Below are 15,745 nucleotides of genomic sequence, written 5' to 3'. Positions count from 1 at the left end.
CGATCTTTGAGTATTATTGATGTCATTTTCAATAATACAATGATCAGGATCTTTTAGAAATAATGCTTTGATGCATAAGGATCTCATAATTGTATTCCAATACAATTCCTTTGTAAGGCATATATAGTTCTATAAGCTTTATCTACATAAGTACAAAAAGTAATTAAATCACAAACTTATGAATAAAGAACTATCTCATAATTATTATAAACTAATAAAATGTCATATATGAATAACTTAAAATGTAATTCTCATACGTTCGGAGATTGACTTACAAGCTCATACTAACAATATGATGATGTAGCCAATGTTTAACATTGATGTTATGAATGTTATGGATAAATGTGCAAAAGTGACTTGAGAGTCTACATGGACACCCAAGGGTGTTGATAAATGCTTATATGATTTTATGCATGAGCTTATGGCACTCTGATGATATATGAGATAATTGCACTTACACTGTTTATGTTAAAAAGTTTCATAACTGTGTAATGTTGCTTATGGTGATTACAATGTATGCATATGGATGTTTGAATGTATGCTTCTGCATGTAATTATGAATGCTTAATGAATGAATTGAATGAGGCTTGCTTGAGCCTAGCGGGCTATACCCATTTAGGTCCATGTGCCAATCCTGTTTCACTACAAAATGAGATGTGATATTTTGAGACTTAAGTGAATATTGTGTATGCTAACATATGTGATGCATATGCTAATCCAAGCATTCTTATGTTTATGAAATGAATGAGTTTTCAGCCATGGATGTATGTTACGATACCTATACTAATGTTTAAATAGGAATTTGACTGAGATGTTTGCTTGGGCTTAGTGGGCCTTGCCTATTGGACCTATGCATCGTTTATGGCTCAAGATCGGATCGTCACAAAATACCGTATCAACATAAATTGTTGTCAATCCAATCAATGTCACGATATCATGATAAATGTTATTTTAGCACATAGTCAATACCACATTTGCAATCACATCATCTCAATTAATGCTATATCAACTTAATCAAACACCATGTCAACACACTTAACGATGCAAATTTAACAATGTTAAGGTTTGGATTAAAATTGACAAATCGAAAACGTACAAGAACTAAATTTACATAAATTATTGTATAGGGATTAATCTATATTTTTCATAGAGTATAGGGACTAATTGCATAATTTGACTACTTGATAAAATTTTCTCAAGAAAGAAATCATTTCTTTTTCAAGAAATAATGCACCAGAATATGAGTTTCAATTCATATGAGTTATTTAGTTAGTGTATGTTAGTTGGTCAATGAAAAGAATGTATTTAGTTGTTATATTTAGTATTAATATTATATTGAATGTTGGTGAATCGGAAGAAATGCATTTACTTATTGTATTTAGTGTTAATCTTGTTAGTATAAGCTTCACAAGCCAATCTATGGTTGTAAAAGAATCACAATTTGAGATATTCATGTATGATATTTTGTTATTTATAACAACATTGAAAGAGTTCTTTATCCGTACTATTATACTTATGTAAATAAAACTCAAGAAACTATATATGCCTTGCAAAGAAATTGTATTGTAATACAATTATAATTTTTTTATTCATCAAAGCATTGTTCCTAAAAGTTTCTAATCATTGTATTAGTGAGATAAAACATTACTAATACCCAAAGATAACGTGTGCTATGTTCTTTACTTGTAAAGTAAGTAACCATTTTCATATGTTGAAGTATAAAGATATTTGAAACTAGCATGTGAATGCTTATCATGAAAGAGCAAATTTACTGAACATGACCTGACATGAGAAGTACATTTGGTATCTCACTTTAATGTCTATACAATATTTTTCATGTGTCAATTGTGTAACTATTCTTTAGATTTAAGGCATCAAGTTGTCTTATATGTGGAATACTATATTTTGATTTCATCGCTACGACTCCTACAAATGATGCTAAATCAGAATGCTTTTAAATATAATATGGAGCATATAGAAGTAAATGAGTGGTCAAAATAGAAATCATCACCTCAAGTGATTCAAGGGGAAATATCTCATTAGTTATTGGTTTATATTAGTTTAATCAAATCCTTGGCCAATATGATTGGGATATTATGACATGAGTTTCATAAATCTCTATAAAGCTAATGATCTAACTGCAAGAATAAATATATAGATTAATAAGAGAAAACATTGCACCAAGCTCTTATCATCTCCGGGATATATGATGAGAGAATAAATTATACTAATAGACTGCACACTAAAGGTTGTCAAAGAACCCTTCAACTCTCCTAACAATTAAGTGATCATGATGCATTACTAGATGACAATCTTGATTTATGGAATTGAATTAACTAATTTAATATGAATTGGATTCATTTAAATTAATCAATAAAAATTAATAATTTAATGTCATTGCCAACAGGTTAGGAACCTAATGGGTCACACACATAAAGTTGCATTATAGATTAAATTGAAAATATAACGATTTAAGTTGGACTTAAATCATAAACTAGTTTAATTAACAAATAATGACTTAATCAAAATGGTTTAATTAAATACTAAGGTCAATATTATAAGAGGTTATAATATTGAGGACCTATTAGCAAATTTAATAAGTTAATTAACCTAAGTATAAAGTCATCTTTTCAACCATTTCTAATTATAAGTTTTAATTTAATAGAAAACTAATACAACTCTTTTTAGTGTCGTCATCCCTTGTGAGAGCCTTTTGGAAGAGTTTTTTGTGTGATTTGGCTAAAGACTAAGATAGGAAAAGAAGGACAATTTGTTATCCACTTTGCTGGCATAAAGGCATGGTTGGAAGTTCTCATATTACTAAAGATTCCATTGCAACTGTGTGTGCAACATTAGAGGGAAAACGATTGAGTGGCTTGGGTTCTTATACAATTTGGGGTGTACACGAGGTTTTAAACATCAAAAGGATATCATTTGATTACGATATCATTTGGTAAGGTTATCAATTTTGATTGCATTTCTCATAATATTCTATTCACATTAAAAACAATAAGGTGATTCGAGGTAGGTGTGGCATTTTATTTTTATATTCTATTACATTTTTAATCTGATCATATCATACCTAACAAATCTTGTTGCTAATAATTACTAACTTAATGTAAACATTTTGTAAGCTAACTTATTGTTTTTGACATAAAGAAAATCTAATGTTATCTTAACATGTTCTATATGTAGGCAAAGTTGTCATATATATTGACAATAGTAAATAAATGTGCATTACACCAAGTCCACTACTTGAACATCAAGATCATTATGTGAACATAAGAATATCAAGACTGCTACTTGTAAACAATAATAAATCATTAACCATTAGAATAGGGTTCAATCTCAAGAAATTGTTGAAATCATTTCAATCTCAAGAACAAAGTACTAGACAAAGAAATACATGTCCTCATTCAGCAAAACCATCATAAAAAAATTTGTTTGTATCACTAAACCACTACTTGCAATATCAAAAGGAACAAATGTAGAGTTCATCACAAATGCATCACCAATAGACCTACCAGTAAGAGCAAAAGTAATAGTAGTAAATGCTTGCACTATTGAAGATGAAACCCGTTTCTTTGTAACAGTAGATCCCATTAAAGATCCACCAACAATTATTAGCCCTCTCAAAAATCCACCAGCATTATTAGCAACAAAAGGTCCTATTGAAAATCCACCAACAATAGCAGTAAGTCCTCTTGAAGATCCATTAATAGTAAAAGCAACCTTGATTTTTTTTCTTCAATTAACAATATAAATAAATGCATTATTAGTAGTAAAATGCATTGTTAATGTAAAAATTGAGTTTGAAAATTGTTTTTTGCTTAGTTCCCACAAGAACTCTATGACAAGTTTTTCTATTATAGCCAAGCTTGTAGTTGAAAGTGCATTTAACAGTGCTCCTCCTTCTAGTATTCTAGTATCCAGTTAATGCTTCCTTAGGTTCCCTTCTTCTATTCTTTTCAAGTTTGTCAGGCATACAATGGAGTAACAAAAGCTCAAATGGATTAAATTGACCTTTTAAACTTAATCATAGTGATATCAAGTATGTAGAAGTAGTTCAGCATCACTAAGCATTATAGAAGCAAAAACACCTACACAACAACATTGAATCAAAGACAACAGAACATTCAATCAGCAAATAAAACACATGTGCAAAATTTCGACAAAAAACTAAGCACAAGACCGTTAGTAAGTCATCAAGCAGTAATTAGTGCATTATCGAATCTAGATTTTGCTTTCTTATTTTGTTGTTACTATTGGAAGAACTTACAAATTCAACTTTGTCTATATAAACCTTGCAATCCTAATGTAAAAAATACAAAAAAAAAAAAAATCTCAATAAAACTTAGCCAACTCTTTTTTCTTCTTCTCTTGCTTTTCTTCTCTGTCTCATCTTTATTCTACCCAAATTCTTGAAACTTTGTTATAATTCTTCAAGGTATAAGGTAAATTAACTCATTATATGCCAACATGAAAATTGTTTTTGAAATAATAGCTATCATAATAGAGCTCAATACCACTCATCTTGTGCCTAATGCAAGCTGCTGCATGCTTACAAGGTTGGTTTGAAATCTATCAAAACCTACATAGACAACTCCAAAATCTCATTTGCAAGTTCATCAAACAACTCCTTTCACCTTTAAAGACATTAAACTCATTCTCATTCTCAAGTATCACTTTGCAAAATATATCACTATACTTAACTATATCAAGTCTTTTTTTTTATTTAGACCCACTCCATGTTCTAGTACACTTTAAAATTAAGAAAACCAAAAAAAGAAATTAGAGCAAGATAAAACAGTTAAAGCTTGAAGAACTAAAAAATTTAGAGCACATCTAGACTAACCTAAAAGAACCAGTTAGAGAACTTTTTATTGAAAACATTCTTGTTGAGAACTCAAATTGCAAATTGAAGTTTCAATTCTCGCCTTTTGAATTTTAAGCTGTCATGGCATTAAAATAGGGAAGTTGTGAGTCATTGCATGAATTATACAAGGACATACATGTAATTAGAACCTCTTGAAAACACAAAATTTCACACGATAAAACGTTATATTCCCAGATAAAGGTGCGACTAGTGTGATTGGTGGACAGTTGGACATGACAAAACTTAAGATTTCAGACATCATCCCACGTGGCAATTGGCATCTCCAAGAAAAAAAAATTACCCTCACAAAACAAAGAAAATCCCGCATCTCTTCTCCCCTGTGATCATTTCGATCATCCTCGATTCATCAATGGCGGTCTCTTCACCATCTCCTGTTGCTTACCTTGGCAGAATCCAACATGCCAACTTCCTTTCCGCTACGCAGCCTCGATTCAACCCCTTTTTTCCCGCCAAAAAACCATTAACTATCGTCTCCATGGCTCCCAAAAAGAAGGTAAGAGTAAGACAGACCATGTTTTGTTCGCAAGAAAAAAAAACAAAATCCCGTAATAAATTGATGGGTTTGTTTGCTTGATTCTTATTAATTATTTCAGGTAAACAAGTTCGATCCCGACTGGGAAAAGCAATGGTTTGGAGCAGGGATCTTCTACGAAGGAAGTGAAGACGTAGAAGTGGACGTGTTCAAGAACCTTGAGAAGAAAAAGGTTCTAAGCAACGTGGAAAAGGCGGGGATTCTGTCAAAGGCAGAGGAGCTTGGGTTCACCCTTTCATCGATAGAGAAGCTCGGCGTTTTTTCTAAAGCCGAGGAGCTAGGACTGCTCAGCTTGTTGGAGAAGACGGCTAGCGTGTCTCCTTCCACTCTGGCTTCGGCGGCACTGCCAGCTTTAGTGGCGGCGGTGGCGGCGATAGTAATTATACCTGATGACTCGGTGGGGCTGGTGGCGGCGCAAGCGGTGTTGGCGGGGGCACTTGTGGTTGGTGCTGCGGGGTTGTTTGTGGGGTCGGTTGTATTGGGTGGTCTACAAGAAGCTGATTAAAGTTCACTTGTTTTGTTTTTTTTGTTTTCCTTTTATTGTCGTTATCTTGTTATTACTTACTGCTAATTTTTTAGTCGGTTTTTGTTTTGTGGTTTTTAATAAATTTGGTGAATGTGATAAGGCATGTAAATTAGTACAGAAACAAAGAAGAATGTAGAATAAGGCTTTTGTTGCAGCTACTTTGTTGATGAGGGCTTCATGTTGGTTGAAAATGAAAGACACAGAGCAGCATCAAGCTCAATATCAAAAGGCTTATTTATGTGTCCAGTTGGAATCATTCCTTATACAATCATAGTTCCTAATCCTCAACCATTATCCAACGATTGTGAAAGAAAATAAAAACAGGAACAAGAAAAAGGGGAGGGGAAAAATAATAAAAGAAGGAACCCAATTCCATTATTGTGCAAGAAATAAGGTAAAACCAGACCAAGGAGGAAGCCACTAGTGGAGATGCGGGGTATCGATCCCCGTACCTCTCTACCATCTGAGCGACATCCCCGATTTGGGGCTTCTATCAGAAAGGCAGTAGGATTGACTTCTTGACTTCTGTTTGTTCCCATATGACTTGCGGGGCGGACTTTCGCAACACCGAACAGTGTGCTCAACGGATTGGAATTCCTTCCTGCGGTGACTTCTTGTGTCATTTTCAATGTTCCATGTTGCTGACAAGCTTATTTCTAAACTCGTATATTTATATGGACTCTTTGGGTTGTTCTTCATCCCTTCCTTTTACCTTGCAAAAATGTTGATTTCTCGTTTCATTTTTCTCTTTTGTGTCAGTATAGTTGGCACATGCAATGCAATTGTTACTGTTTCAATTAATGAGTGAACTGCTAAGTTTCCCAGAAAGCAAGGAAAAACAACCATTAACTAACCACGGGGGATGGGGGATATAAAAAAGAAACAGGACCACAAACAAATTTCTTTGTCTTATTTGAGAGGAAGAATTCATTCATTCCTATTTCCCAGACTTCAGGTTGGTGCATGATCCCTTGTCCCCCTTCCCCCAATTAAACAAAAAAAAAAAAAAACTTCAGATACTCAACTTCCCCCAATTAAACCAGAGGGTAGGGTGAGGACGTTGTCCGTTTGTTTCTATGTTTTAATTAGTTAGATATATGTATGAATGTATATTTCATGATATCAAGTCCCCTGGTGACTTTCATTACTTCTCTTAGTACCCTTTTCATTTACTTTTATCTCAATTTGTTTAAATGCAAAGGTAAAGATGCATTCTATACTTTTCACAGCCATCCTCTTGTTAATATTGCTAATTAATGTCGTGCCCATTTGAATTGATTGAGACTTATACTTATTTCCAGCTAGCTTTTGTTTGGGGGTAGGTTAATGAGCAAGAATGATATATATTAAGCTGTTGTCTTGGATACTTTTGCTCTTTGTTTTTGAGTAAACAAGAAAATTGACGATTTATGCACTCTGCCAACTTGTGCCAAATTCTTTGCCCCATTAGTAAGCTGTATGGTGCAAAGGTAACATCCATGTCTGATAATGACATGTGCTAATCATTCAGATATTTGGAATGTCGAAAATTTTTGCTCCATAGCTGTTAGATTTTATCATTTCCAATGTTACCAGGTGAGGTGAAAATGAGATTTAGAACTGGATATGATTCCAAATTTCACTAGCCATGCTCGTGCACTGATTTAACTACATGAACATTAGTAGTATTATATGTGTGATTCTAGCACTAGGGCTTACAAGCAGAAATGAAAATTAGGGATGAGAAAAAGCCCTAATATGATACCATGTAAGAGAATTATTAGAGAAAAGAACCACACGATTACTCATATCCTTTCTCTACTTAGTCTCCCAACTTGGCGCGGATGGAGCTTAGAAGACTCAATTTAAATCATCTCTAGCTGATGGATTTGGTTGACTTCAACTATGTATTAGGCCTTGCAGAGTTTAAATCTTTGACGAATCAGCAGGGGCTTGTTGTTCTATACTTGTAGCGGTTTGCCCAGAAGAGATAATGGAAGAAATTTAGACTGCTAAGTAAGCACATCAACCAGTAAAACCTCTCTAGGTGGTAATGATTCAAGTTGCTACCAGAAAGCCATGGTGTGAGTCGAAAGCTGCTGGTAACATTGTTGACTATTGATATAAGCACTGAACTGAAATAGTACCCCATGGCAAGTGAAGCCCAAGAGAGGGAAGTGGCCAAAGATCTCATGCTTGTTGGTGCCTCAGTGAAGAAGAATTCCATCATGCCAACTAAGCTGAAAAGATCAGCTGATCCAAGAAACAAGTATTGGAGAGCTATCCAAAGGAACGTGATTGGTAGAGAATCAGCAGAATTAAGTAGCCCAGATTCGACTGCTACCTTTTTTCGCTTTATTTCCACTAGAGCAGCCACTGCCATTGCAATAATAGATAGAACCAGCCCTGTTCCAATTCTCTGGAGATGAGTAATTCCAATTTCAGTCTTGGTTACTTTTCTGGCAAATGGAATTATGACATGGTTATAGGTTGGTGCAAGGATCACCATGAAGATGACGGGGAAGATAGGGAGAGAAGCAGGTGGAACTTTTAAGGAACCAATCTTGGTGTTCATGGTGGCTGCTTGTTGGACAGAAAAGGTGGAGAGCTGAGCAAGGCAGCAGTTAAGCATTATGGTGCACGTGAAAATTGGGAGTATCTTTAGCACTTCTTTGACCTCTTCTACTTGCTTTACTGTACAATCTAACATTGGTTTAACTGGTTTTCGTTTGATTGCTTTGTTCAGGAACTTGAGGTCTTCTGTAGGAGTTCGACTTGGGACCATTGCCTTGGTATTACTTTCTTCTCCTTCACTGGTTTCCGTTCTGTCGGATGGGCTTGCTTCCATGCCCATGACTGCTTTGCTAGGATTCTTAGACTTGCAGTTGTTGTAAATTGCTGCAGCTAAAACCTGTAGGTCATGAATGAAAAAGGATTACTTGCCCTAGCTTTGCAACTTGCGTGCTTATGTAATTTTACTCGTTTGAGTTCTACCTCAAACATTGTGGTAATAGGGCTTCCTGCTGGAATCTTTGACCTGTAAATAGGAGAGCCAAGGAGAAAAACTGGTATGGAGATCAGTATTGTTGCAGTAGCGATCCCAAATCCCCATTGCCAGCCTTTGTTGTCTTCAATCCACACCACAAAAGTTACTGCAATTAAAGCTCCACAAGAGAGGCAGAACACATAGTAGTTGAAGAAGGATGATCTCTGCTTCCTCCCTTGTGGGGTGGTCTCATCAAATTGCTCAGCCCCATGAGGGGGAAGTGAACCTTTTATTCCACCAACACCTAGTGCTACCAGATAAAGGCCGGTAAACAATAGTGCTGCTTTCTGGCCTCCGACTTTCTGGCATGGAATTTCAGTGCTTGCTAAAGCGCAAGTTGGTGGTTTCAATGAAGGTATGTGAGCTTGCACTGTGAGTGTTAAGAGACCCTGTTTAATGGTTAGAGTTTGTTAAGGAAGATGTAGAAGATAAGTTAATTGATGACATCTGAGAAAGAACTCTCTAGTATCTGACTACAGACCTATAAACTACGGCAACTGGAGTTTTGATGGGCATCATGTTGATTTGGTCACAGTATAGTAATTCGTGAAGATAAAGGGCTTGTATGGTACGGACATGAGTGTTTTTTTCCTTTAGTTGCCTCAATTACACCTATTCTTGATCAAGTTGTCACATGGTTGGACATGGCTGCATTTAATTGAGTTGGACTCATAGGTGGGGAATTTTTTTCTTCCACCAATCAAATTTCGTTATGGGCAAGGCAGAACCTTTTGTGGGACCTAGCCAGGTTGCTATGAAATGCAATTGTACAATGCTACTACAGGCCAAATTAGCACTTTCAATCGTTGTCCTTCCCCATTTCCCACCCCTTGTTTTCACGTTATCATTATTAGTTGGGCTTTGCTATGTCTTACTGGTGACGGAGTTATATTCTTCTGAACCCATTGATAGTGCGTTAATAGCGAGTAGGCGCAATCGTCAAGTGGGCCTAGAGCAGCACCATATCCATATGTGTACTTAATCAATACTGCAGTATCGTTCACGCATGCTTCTAGGTGGGTAGGTAACTGTATGTTTCATCCTGCTTGAAATAACAAACAGATATTTTTTTTGATGATTCCTACAACTGTATTATATGCCCTTTCTAACCAAGGAGACCTTCAAAAGCCAATTAGGTGCTCTCTTGACGAACTTGTACCCTAGATGGTGACAACTTTTGGCTATTTGATTCTTAGATTTCAATTTTTGGCATGTTAATTGCTGTCATCCCAGAACCATGGGTTGTGGCGAGTGCTTACCTGGATAAACCCGTGGTTTCTAAGTTTATAATTCCATACTCCTTACATGTGAAACTTGCAAAGTGGAAAATAACATAAAGTTCAAGAGTTTAACTTTGCTATTAGATTCTTACCATAAATTCTATTGCAGCACTTGTCAAATAGAGGCGGTAGGTGGTGAAAAAGGCATCTGCTAAAAAGCCACCGAGGAGAGCAAGGAGGAAGGCTGTTCCCATGAAACTGGTAACAATGTTTGCAGAGCTTGATAAAGAGTAGTGCATGAACTTTGAAAGGTACAGCACAAGGTTGCTTGCATTTGCCAGGAAAGCTAGATTCTCCAGAATCTCCACGGCTACGGATTAACAAGATTTCACAAGTCTTGTGTTCTTTAATTGCAATGTCAATATAAGGTAATACAACAACTACTTAAACAGAACCCCTTGCAAGATAAAAGTTTCTTTCATATTGTTGAATTTACACTATTTAAAAAATTTTCAGCAACAACCAAATCCTATATTTTAGTATAACTTTGGAAGCCCATGGTTGGATGGTGTACTTTTATTAATTAACGCAATACTGACCTAAGACAAAGGATGCGGCAAGCATGCCACCGTGACGGCCTCTCATGGCAGGTCTATTTCTCCAATCTACATATCCTTCCCATTTGTTTGACTGATGTGCTTCTTCCTACAACAATGAACCAAGAACTAAATTAGAACACACCAGTATAAGTGGGAAGCCAGGAGATAAAAGAAGAAATGGAGTAAGAACATAAGATCAGAAATCCCACCATAGCAACTTTTGCTATTTTCTAGAATATTTTAAACTTAAGTGGGATCTTTGGTTGTAGAGTGCTTGATAAAGAATTTCTTGAATAATAAAGGCAGTAGAGTTTGGAGTCATTTATATAGACTGAATATATGTGGTCCAACCCTCTGGGAAAGGTCTAGACCCAGTGGTACTGACTACTCATTTCCTCCTACATTGTCAAAGTTGACAGTTTCTGTTAGTGAGGCAGTAGATTGAGGGAGAAAGAGAGGGGGAAGGAGGAGATAGAGCGAGAGAGTAGTGGAGGTGTATTCTTATCAAGGATCACTTGGTTATAATGAACCATACAGAAGATTAGAGGATCAAAATGAGAATTATAGGAATCCAGACCTCCTGTCTGCACACTTTGTTATTGTTGAAACATGCTATGTTTTCCTTTTCGATTGGATTGTGTTACCCAAGATGATATACCTAGTCACTATCATCGAAACAACGAATAAGAAGATTATTTGAACTTGTCTATACAGGTGTAAGAAGATGATTTTGTAGTGGATATTACTTGCAAATTGGAATCAAATGTAGTCTTAGATGATTGCCTGGCCAAACTGTGCACTGTACGTATATATGTTCCCGACGTATTTAATTTATTAAGGATGGCCATCAGAAAATGAGAATAAATAAAAGAAACAAGTGGACTAGGTTAAATGAGGTCGTGGTGGTATGATGTTCTTGAAGGTAAAGTTAAGATCCTAGCTTTTTAAACATGCCCCACAGCAACACTCACCCTTCTGGTGGTAATGCCACTGTGTCTTAAAGTGAATCTTGAGAGATGGGTGCTTTTTCTACAAGCACTATCTCTGTATTCTACTATTTTGACTTTCCTAACATGAAAAAATAAATATATGCTTTTTCGTATATATACTATACAAGAACTTGTCCCTGATTGTTTGGATTAGGCTGCATGAATTCTAATCTGATCACCAAAAGCCATGTGTTGTTGTATCACTGTCCATACATGTGATTTTTGTCTGGTCTCAATGTTCTACTAGTGTTTTCAGCTTCAATAGTATTGCTTCTCACATGTCACAATAAGAGTCATCCGAGTGTGTCCTGTCGATCCATGTTGTTACCTGTTGCATCGGTTTCCTTTCTAGGCCACCTGAATTCCTTGCTCCCTTGTTCAGCTGATTATGTGGACACGATATACCCCTTGGAGATCTCCAAATTGGGTGGCTAACAGCCTTTAGGATAGGGACCTACTTCCTGGCATTTACTTCCGAGCACTGCCACCCTTTTAACAGTTTTGCCCTTACTATATTGACCAAACTAAAGAACGTGACAAAAAGAAATGCCTGTTAAATTAGCATTTTCAGGCAATAATGATGCTGAACGAAATTAAAGGGTGACCAAATGAAAATGAGAGTGTATGTCTTGTCTAATTAATTAGATATTCTTTCATGAAGTTGATGGTGAAATTAACTAATGATTCACAGAGTGTGGTCTGTGGTGTGAATATCAAACTAGGATATTTCAACATTTTACGTGCAGATAAGGCTTGTAGATTATGATAAATGGTAGGAGTGAATAAATAGCTAAGATTGGCTTTGGTCCGTATATAATTTGGATGAAATTAAGAAAATTCTTGTAGTATGCCAGTAATTTCATCATCTGGAAAGCTCATTTTAAGGATAAAACATTCCTCTCCTCATCTTTGCCCCTGCTTTTCTCTTTCGTTTTCTTCTTTAGATTTTGATTCAGTGCATTTTCAGCCGCAAGAAAGGTGAATCTATATAGTGACTTCATATTTCAACTTCAAAGCATTTTTAGATTCTGATTCTCCTAAAATTTGTTGATTGCCATTTCATCTCATCCAGGTACGTTAATGGATGGAATATTATTAGTCTCACCGACAAAGAATATATTGAGCCTTGCTGAAGTTGCCCAAGCAATGCAATTGTTATTATAAATGGAATATTATTAGTTTCATTTTTCTCTTTTGTGTCAGTATAGTAGGCACATGCAATGCAATTGTTACTGTTTCAATTAATGAGTGAACTGCTAAGTTTCCCAGAAAGCAAGGAAAAACAACTATTAACTAACCACGGGGGATGGGGGACATAAAAAAGAAACAGGACCACAAACAAATTTCTTTGTCTTATTTGAGAGGAAGAATTCATTCATTCCTATTCCCCAGACTTCAGGTTGGTGCATGATCCCTTGTCCCCCTTCCCCCAATTAAACAACAAAAAAAAACTTCAGATACTCAACTTCCCCCAATTAAACCAGAGGGTAGGGTGAGGACGTTGTCCGTTTGCTTCTATGTTTTAATTAGTTAGATGTATGTATGTATGTATGTATGTATATTTCATGATATCAAGTCCCCTGGTGACTTTCATTACTTCAAGCTGTGAAAATAATAATAATAATAATAAATGGAAAAGGAAGATAGCCACATGGATCACTTCAAGCTGTGAAAATTGGAACAGTGCTCTAACAGGAGACAACCGATGAGGCACCTTGAATGTTGGGACATGAATGATTGCAAACTACAAAGAAGTTGAAAGTTGAAAGAGCCAATGGGGTAGTAGTAAATGTTTGGGCAACATAACAAGATTGAAAGAGATGTGGCAGCAGGCAAAGTGCTGTGTGCCTTTGAGTTTGAGAATTGAAATCACTAGAGACGCAGGGAGACCACAGGTAAATAAATGAGTGCTGTGCCGCATAGGGTGCATGTATGTTTTGGGAAACTTAACCACCCACCAGGGTTTCCCTCTTATGCCGTGCAAAACTATAATTTCTTATTGCTCTAGATTCTTCACTTTCCCTCGTTTAGGTGGTGATCGTTGTTCACTAGTCTTTTATGTGGGCCTCCTCACACATTGCTTCTCGACTCTTCTGGTACTATTGCTACAGAAACTTTAACAAATAAGTTGATCACCATCATCATTTTTTTTCTTTCTTGAGATTGTAATTTGAAGGTCTCGTGTTAGGAAAGGTTTTACGAGAGTTACCTTTCCCTTACGTAATCTATTTATATATATGCGTGTGTGTGGTGATATGCCTACCTTTCGCTTAATCATTTTAATAAACGATAGAGATTTCTCTCGTAGGTGAGAAACTTCTAGTTTCTAACTGGCAGTACTAATGATTTCCCAAGGAAAGTGGGCTTTTTATTTTCGTTGTTTGTATTGACCATTCGCAATTCTTCTTTGGACCCACCTTGGCCGAGGTTCAGCCTGCAGAGGAAGGATGGTTAGAACCTGGACCATACCTTCACAGGCCTTACAAGGACCCGAACTCTATGGTTGGGTAAGACTATGGGCCACCATTACGGCCTTGGTTAGAGGACCGAATACCATCCAACCTTTAGAGCTTAGGACCCTTTCAGTTTCGAAGTTTGACTGGCCTTTGAAATTATACATAGTCATCATCTGCTGTCTGCACAGGAGAGCAGCACCCATTCTATTCTTACGTGTGAGGGTTTTCTGGTATTTATTAGTGGATTAAATATGCATCAGTACAATCCAAAACTTCATGACCTCCATTTTAAGTTTTTGGCTAGACCATTTTACTAGATGCCATCGCATAAAATTGTCAATTCAACATTAAGTGCTGATTTGACTGAAGATCTTAAGCTCCAACCATTACGTACAAATGTTTTCACCACTTGGATCAAGGTATTATTTTGTTTATGAATTATTCACTTAATTTTAATTAAAGCAAAGGAAATTTCAAAGTGGTAGATAACAAATGAATCGTGATCATTTTGAGAGTAAATTATATCAAACATTCATGACTATTTTTATGATATTTCGTTTTCATTATTAATTTTTTTTAAAACTTAAATTTTACATATGTAATCTTTCAAACATGTTTTAAATTCATTCATTCTGTCTACTGCCATTAAAATTTAATGAAATTTGTCATCTCAACGCCACATGAAAGTCTATGTGGATGTTTAAGTGCCACAAATCATAGCCACGTGGGTGTCAACATTGGCAAAAATAGGGAGGTTGGACACTTTGGATGTTCATGTGTCAAAAACATGTGGGCTCATCTAACTTTTTGTGTTGAAATTTATACCATGTGATTATGAGGTAATAAAATTTTCTAATTTTTAATAATAGGTGAATGAAATGAACGGATTTAGTGTTGCAGATCTAAAAAATTAAATTTTAAAAGTTACGGGGAAAATGAAATATTATACAAAAATTACGAATAATTTGTGCATTTTACTCATAATGACCATAACCATAGTGAGTTTGGTAAAAATCCAATGGGTGTGCGAGACATGTAGAAATGTACCTGCAATCATTTAATTCTTTTCTAATTATTTTAAGATGCATTTCTCTAATTCTAAAATGTTAAAGATACCACATTTTTTAGTAAAATTCATTCTAATTTAGAATATTTTAACTTAATTTAGAATGAATAATTTAAACAAGGGAGTGAATTGGATTTTTTTTAAAAAAATCACAAAATAATTTTTCAAAAGAGATATGACAAATATTAAGATGATCAACAATTCAATAATATATAATTGAAAGTAAATGCAATAAAGGTAAAGAGTGAAGAATAAAGAGAATTGTTAACTCAATTTACAAAGGTTCGACCATTCCTCTTACTACACGTTTGGTACAGGGAATAGCTAAGCTATTCCTTGTCTATTCCCATGTGTTTGCTTTACCTCTATTTGGTAAGCAATGTCATAGGGAATAGTTATTATTTAGTAATAACTATTCCTTATGACAAGGGAAAA

The 15,745-nt window shown here is 35.5% G+C and overlaps 2 protein-coding genes and 1 long non-coding RNA gene across 4 annotated transcripts; 2 read left to right on the top strand and 1 right to left on the bottom strand.

The window, feature by feature from the left end:
- Window positions 1–5,119: 5,119 nt before the first annotated feature.
- LOC18604597 (transmembrane protein, putative (DUF1118)) lies at window positions 5,120–6,109 on the top strand. The gene is made up of 2 exons (XM_007037157.3): window positions 5,120–5,390; window positions 5,491–6,109. The coding sequence occupies exons 1-2, from the start codon at window positions 5,247–5,249 to the stop codon at window positions 5,932–5,934; spliced, it is 588 nt and encodes a 195-aa protein (XP_007037219.2). The 5' UTR covers window positions 5,120–5,246; the 3' UTR covers window positions 5,935–6,109.
- Window positions 6,110–7,603: 1,494 nt separating this feature from the next.
- On the bottom strand, window positions 7,604–11,183 carry LOC18604594 (protein NRT1/ PTR FAMILY 4.6-like). Its single transcript, XM_007037153.3, has 5 exons — window positions 11,009–11,183; window positions 10,800–10,905; window positions 10,353–10,570; window positions 8,929–9,369; window positions 7,604–8,845 (listed from the first exon to the last, which is right to left on the bottom strand). Exons 1-5 carry the CDS (start codon window positions 11,009–11,011, stop codon window positions 7,877–7,879), a joined length of 1,737 nt encoding a protein of 578 aa, XP_007037215.3. The 5' UTR covers window positions 11,012–11,183; the 3' UTR covers window positions 7,604–7,876.
- On the top strand, window positions 9,571–12,940 carry LOC18604596 (uncharacterized). Of its 2 annotated transcripts, none has more exons than XR_016025361.1 (3): window positions 9,571–9,996; window positions 10,370–10,594; window positions 12,861–12,940. It is a non-coding gene; the product is annotated as an uncharacterized LOC18604596 (long non-coding RNA). The 2 variants fall into 2 exon arrangements; XR_001927258.2 differs by lacking the exon at window positions 9,571–9,996 and adding an exon at window positions 10,006–10,147.
- Window positions 12,941–15,745: the final 2,805 nt, after the last annotated feature.

The sequence above is a fragment of the Theobroma cacao genome, chromosome 3 (assembly GCF_053813885.1).
Source record: "Theobroma cacao isolate CCN51 chromosome 3, ASM5381388v1, whole genome shotgun sequence".
Lineage (NCBI taxonomy): Eukaryota > Viridiplantae > Streptophyta > Magnoliopsida > Malvales > Malvaceae > Theobroma > Theobroma cacao.
Note: the sequence above shows the minus strand (reverse complement) of the source record. Positions and strands in the feature narration are given on the sequence as shown.